This window comes from Chiloscyllium plagiosum, chromosome 22, assembly GCF_004010195.1.
Source record: "Chiloscyllium plagiosum isolate BGI_BamShark_2017 chromosome 22, ASM401019v2, whole genome shotgun sequence".
Lineage (NCBI taxonomy): Eukaryota > Metazoa > Chordata > Chondrichthyes > Orectolobiformes > Hemiscylliidae > Chiloscyllium > Chiloscyllium plagiosum.
The window spans coordinates 4084863-4090377 of record NC_057731.1 but is presented as its reverse complement, the minus strand read 5'-3'; the positions used below and the strand labels follow the sequence as shown (position 1 = coordinate 4090377).

The following is a 5515-nucleotide window of genomic DNA, read 5'->3' as shown; positions in this document are numbered from 1 at the left end:
GGCCTTTAAACACCTGAACCTGACCATCCCTCTTCTATCTCTAGGGATACCAACCATATTTAAACAGTTTGTCCATATAATTTAACAAACCAAGGAAAGTGAATTGTTATGACATGAGGTAAACCCCTTTGCTAACCTAAACCCGATACACAGAGAAGCTCACCTTCCGCCGTAATCTGTTAAATTTCAAGAGGCAAAGAACTATTTACAACTCATAGTCATAGGGATGTACAGCACAGAAACAGACCCTTCGGTCCAACACGTCCATGCCAACCAGATATCCCATCTAAATCAAGTCCCATTTGCCAACACCTGCCCCATATCCCTCCAAATCCTTCCTATTCATATTCCCATGCAGATGCCTTTTAACTCCTTTCTCTTAAATCTAATTTTACCTCCCAGTCTTCAATACTGGTCTGATAAAAACACTGATTAAGATTTACAAAACAATTCAAATTTCAAAATCCGCCAGCTGTCGAATTTTCTCTTTGTATCTTCCTCTGTAGATTTTCTGCTGCTTTTTTTTCAAGGATTCTGCTTCCCAGGTCATTCTTATGGACAGGTACCTTTCAGAGAGCTATCCAGCTCGCAGTCTATACTTGTTGGTTTAGTTGGTAGTTCTCCCCCTAAGTGTTCAAAATGTCGGTATTTATAGCCTAAGACATCAGTTCATTTCATTGGTTTGATGTTGTTAAAATACTAAATTCAAATTTGATTGGAATTTGGTATCTGGGAATACTTTAAACTGATTGGCCAAATTCAAGTTTGATTGGATGTTGGTATCTGGGGCATAATTTAAACTGATTGCCTAAATTTGAATTTATTTTTGTATCATGGCATCTCGGCTGCACTATGGGTTTCACAGTCAAATATTACATTTTAAATTCTTTCAGCACGCTCTGTGCTTCTCTAAGTCTGTGCCAGTTTCCTGTCTCTCTTGAAGGTGTATGTGTGTACTGTACCTTTATAACAGGTTGAATCATGCTTTGCCTATCTGAACTTAAACTTTATTGCTGAAATAGTTCGTAAGGAAAAACACTGAATTCTATCACTCATTTCTATTAAATCTCAAGGCTGTGATGGTACACAGGGTGGCTATGCCTGTGATGGGGGAGTGGGCGTTGTTAATAGGTGCTAACAGGGAATGTTAATTATGAACGATAGAATGAGTTGATGTAACCTGTTTGCAGATATATGTGGCCTGCCAGTCGATGCTGATTGTTCTTGTTGGAGCCCAGCCTGAGTACAGTGTAAACACACAGGAAGTAATCAGCACACATGAAGAGTTTATCAAACATGTTGTATTTGAGGAAGATATTACCTCCATTGCAACTGAGGTAAGCAAGCAGTATAACCCATTATCACCTGTTCATGTTTTAATGTTGTACCTTCTGTATGGTGATTTATCAGAAATGTTGGTTCCTATCTCGTGAGAGACATTGGAGTAGATTATTTGATCCATCAATCTTGCTGGATCATGGCTAATCTTCTACCTCAGAGCCACTTTCCACACCATCCTCATATTCTGTGATATTTTAATATCTAGAAATCTGCCTTTAATATTGTCAATCATTAGGTAAGTAGTTCCAAAGATTCTTCATTTTTGAGTTTTTCTAATCTCAGTCCTAACTGTCTTACCTCTTTCTTCTGACAGTGCCAGATCTGGACTTCCCAGTTAGGGAAATATCTACCTTGTCGAACCCCTCTCTCTCCTCCTCACTTACCAGGGATGTAGTCCACAAATGCTCATCCTGATATTCTGCGCAATCACTCATTATTCCTTTCCATTATGTACCAGAGGCTGATTGACTACTGAATGACAACCTACCCTCTTCTGATATCTGATAAATACCGACATACATTGGAGAACCTGTTGCTGTGTTGCACACTCCATGTGGTATCATGGCTGATCATCCTGATGTGTGCCCTATTCCCACTTTTGCCCAGATGTCTTTCGCCCTAAGAACTATGCGTAGCTCCTTGAAACTATTCAATGTTTTGGCCTCAACCACTTTCTGTGGCAGAGAGTTGCACAGGCTCAGCACTCCCTGGGTGAAGATATTTCTCCTCAGTCCTGAATGACTTGCACTGTTTCTTAGACTGTGACCCCTGGTTGTGCACTCTCAACTCATTGGGAACATCCTTCCTGCAGTGTACCCTTGTACTCCCTCCGTAGCTAGAACGTCCTTCCTCAGGTAAAATTGCACACACTACTTCAGAGGAGGTCTCAGCAAGACATCCCTGCTGCTGTACTCAAATCATCTTCATATAAAGGCCAACATACTATTTACACTTTTTATTGGCTGCTAGACCTGCATGCTTAGGGCACCCAGATCTCATTGCATGATCTCATTTCCCAATCTATGTTTATTCAGATCACTTTGCTACCAAAGAAGATAACTTAATTTGTGCACATTATACATCATCTGCCATGCATGTACTCAGCCACTCAATTTGTCTAAATCACACTGAGGCATCTCTGCATCCTCTTCACAGTTCACTCTCCCACCTAGTTTTGTATCCTTTGCAAACGTGGAGAGTCAAAGCTGAAAATGTGTTGCTGGAAAAGCGCAGCAGGTCAGGCAGCATCCAAGGAACAGGAGAATCGACGTTTCGGGCATAAGCCCTTCTTCAGGAGAGTCATACAGCATGGAAACAGTTCCACACCCATCCTCACTGATTTCAATGTGGCCATTTCAGAGACATGGCTAGAGGAGGGACAGGAATGGTTGTTGCAGATTCCGGGATTTAGATGTTTCAGCAAGAATAGAGATAATGGTAAAAGGTGTGGCGGGGGTGGCATTGTTAATCAAGGGTAATATTACAGCAGCTGAGAGAACGTTTGAGGACTCATCCGCTGAGGTTAAAGACAGGAAAGGAGAGGTCACCCTTTTGGGAGTTTTCTGTAGGCCTCCGAATTGTTCCAGGGACGTGGAGGAAAGGAGAGCAAAGATGATTCTTTTTTTTATATAGGTGTTTTTATTGAAAATTTAACATTTTTACAAGTTTACAAATAAAAAAACCCAAGTATAAACACTGATATACAATTAAATCTTAAATAAATAATAACCAAAATTTATCAAACAAAAAAACCGAAAAAAACCTAAAACTCAACTAACTACTAATCTAACCTACAACTAACCAGAGTGTATAATTAAATCTCTTACATTATTCAAAGAAGAGAAAAAAACCCGACAGATAACACAGAAATTGGGTAGTGAGATACATGCTCGGAATGTATTAACATCAAATCGTAACAAAACCCGTATTTGTGCAGGATTCCTCTCCCAAGGGGCCCTGGACCGGCCAGGTTTGCCATCTCAATTAAATAAAAGCCCTTGTTAGGATGGCCGAAATATCTTTTTATGTAATTCAAGGAGGGCTGCCATATTTTATGGAATAATGCGGTCTTTTGGTGCATCATATTTGTAAGGAAGTCAAGGGGAATACATTCCATGATTAATCTGTGCCAATTCGAAGGTCCAGGGGGGCCCTCAGCCACCCAGTTTACCAAAACACTTTTCTTTGCACAGAAAGAGAGAATATAAAATAATCTCTTCGTGTGCATATCCAGTGAGGGTAAGTTCGAAAAGCCCAAAAGGAGAGATACAGGGTCCACTCTAATTTCCGTTCCTACGATTTCTGTCAGAGCACTTGCTACTTAAGTCCAATATCTATGGATCTTATGACAGGTCCATCAGCAATATATAAGAGTGCCCACCTCTATTTTACATTTGGGACACATTGGAGATGCTCCTACCTTAAAGTTTGCCAATCGGTCCGGTGCTATCTGGGCCCTATGAAGTATCTTCAACTGAATGGCCTGAGTTTTGTTGCAGATGGTGATTCTTCTGGCGTTTCCCCAAATGTCATTCCACGTTTCTATAGAGATTTCCAGTCCCAAATCCTGATCCCATGTTTTAAATAGATTGTCCATATCTCCCGATACTTCATCATGTAATAAATGATAAATAGTGCTGACGGAAAATACCTCCATTGGCCATAGCCCTGTATGTTCTCTATCTGATTTATAAAGACTATCTAATAACGTAGTCTTCTTCTGTATGTAGTCTCGAATTTGGAAGTATTGAAAGAGGTCTCCATTAGGTAATGCAAATTTCTGACGCAGCTGTTTAAAAGACATCAGGACCCCTTCTTTAAACAGATCCCCTAAACATAAGATACCCCTGGATCTCCAGAGTTTGAAAGTGACATATGTAAACCCCGGTTGGAATCCCCATGCTCCCACTATCGGAGCATAGGGGGATGTTTTATGTGAGTTGCCCTCATTTTGCTGCATTATATTCCAAGCTTCAATTGTGTTTAGTATTATAGAGTTTTTACATTGATCCGTGATGATTTTCCTCTTGTCTGAAAATGAGAGATTAATAAGTGGGTATTTTACTTGAGAAGCCTCGATGTCCAGCCAGATTGATTGTGGGTCAGACAAGACCCATTCAGTTATGTAACGTCATAGGGAACTTAACTGATATTTCCTAAAATCTGGGAAGTCCAATCCTCCCCTTGCCTGTAGCTTCAGCTTAATGAGGGACCGTCTATGATTCCAGATAAAGGAACCCAACCAGCCATATAATTTACGTAGTGCCAGCCTCGGCAGCATGACCGGAAGCATTCTCATAGGGTATAGGAGACGGGGCAGGACATTCATTTTAATTACTGCTATTCTACCCAGCCAGGAAATTGGAAGGTCTCCCCATCGCTGGAGGTCCTGCCTTATCTTTTCCTGTAAATGCACAAAGTTAGCCTTGTATACTGATCAAATACTGGGGGTAATAAAAATGCCTAAATATAAGAAACCCTCCAGGGACCACTGAAAGGGAAAGTGGGATCCGTCCAATAAGTGTGATATACGAACAAGGCCACCCATTGGCATAGCCTCCGATTTTGAGAAATTAATTTTATCGCCTGAAAATACACTAAATGTATTAATAACTTGGATTAAGCGACATCAAAGGATTACTGAGAAATAGAAGAACATCATCTGCATAAAGGGTAGTTTTATGTTTACCTGTACCAATCCTCGGGGCCGTTATATTAAGGTCAGCCTGTGTAGCTTCTGCTAGTGGCTCGATTATTAGCATAAATAGCAAAGGCGAGAGAGGACATCCCTGACGGCAGCCCCTATCCACACTGAAGCTATCAGAGCCTAATCCATTGGTAATCGCAACTGCTTTGGGATTACTATACAGTGTTGAGACCCGTTTGGTAAACACCCTTCCAATGCCAAACCTTTCCAATGTGTAAAACAAATATGACCATTCAACCCTGTCGAATGCCTTTTCCGCGTCTAATGAGACTACTACACCTGGTATCTTTCTCTGATGGCAGGCTTGAATCACATTCAAAACCCTTCTAATATTATTAGATGATCTACGGCCCTTAATAAACCCGGTCTGATCCTCCTTTATAATACGTGGCAGTACCCTTTCTAGCCTCAATGCTAACGTTTTAGAGAGGATTTTAAAATCTACATTTAGCGAGGATATTGGTCTGT

At 40.8% G+C, this 5515-nt stretch overlaps 1 protein-coding gene across 3 annotated transcripts in view; it reads left to right on the top strand.

The window, feature by feature from the left end:
• Positions 1-1193: 1193 nt before the first annotated feature.
• Positions 1194-5515, top strand: part of slc22a15 (solute carrier family 22 member 15) — a 79887-nt gene continuing 75565 nt past the window's right edge. For all 3 annotated transcript variants that reach the window (XR_006314884.1, XM_043712293.1, XM_043712294.1), the window contains exon 1: positions 1194-1337. Coding sequence is in view for 2 of the 3 variants with exons in the window: in XM_043712293.1 (XP_043568228.1) it covers positions 1212-1337 (126 nt within the window). In the remaining variant the exon portion in view is untranslated. The remainder of the gene's footprint in view (positions 1338-5515) is intronic.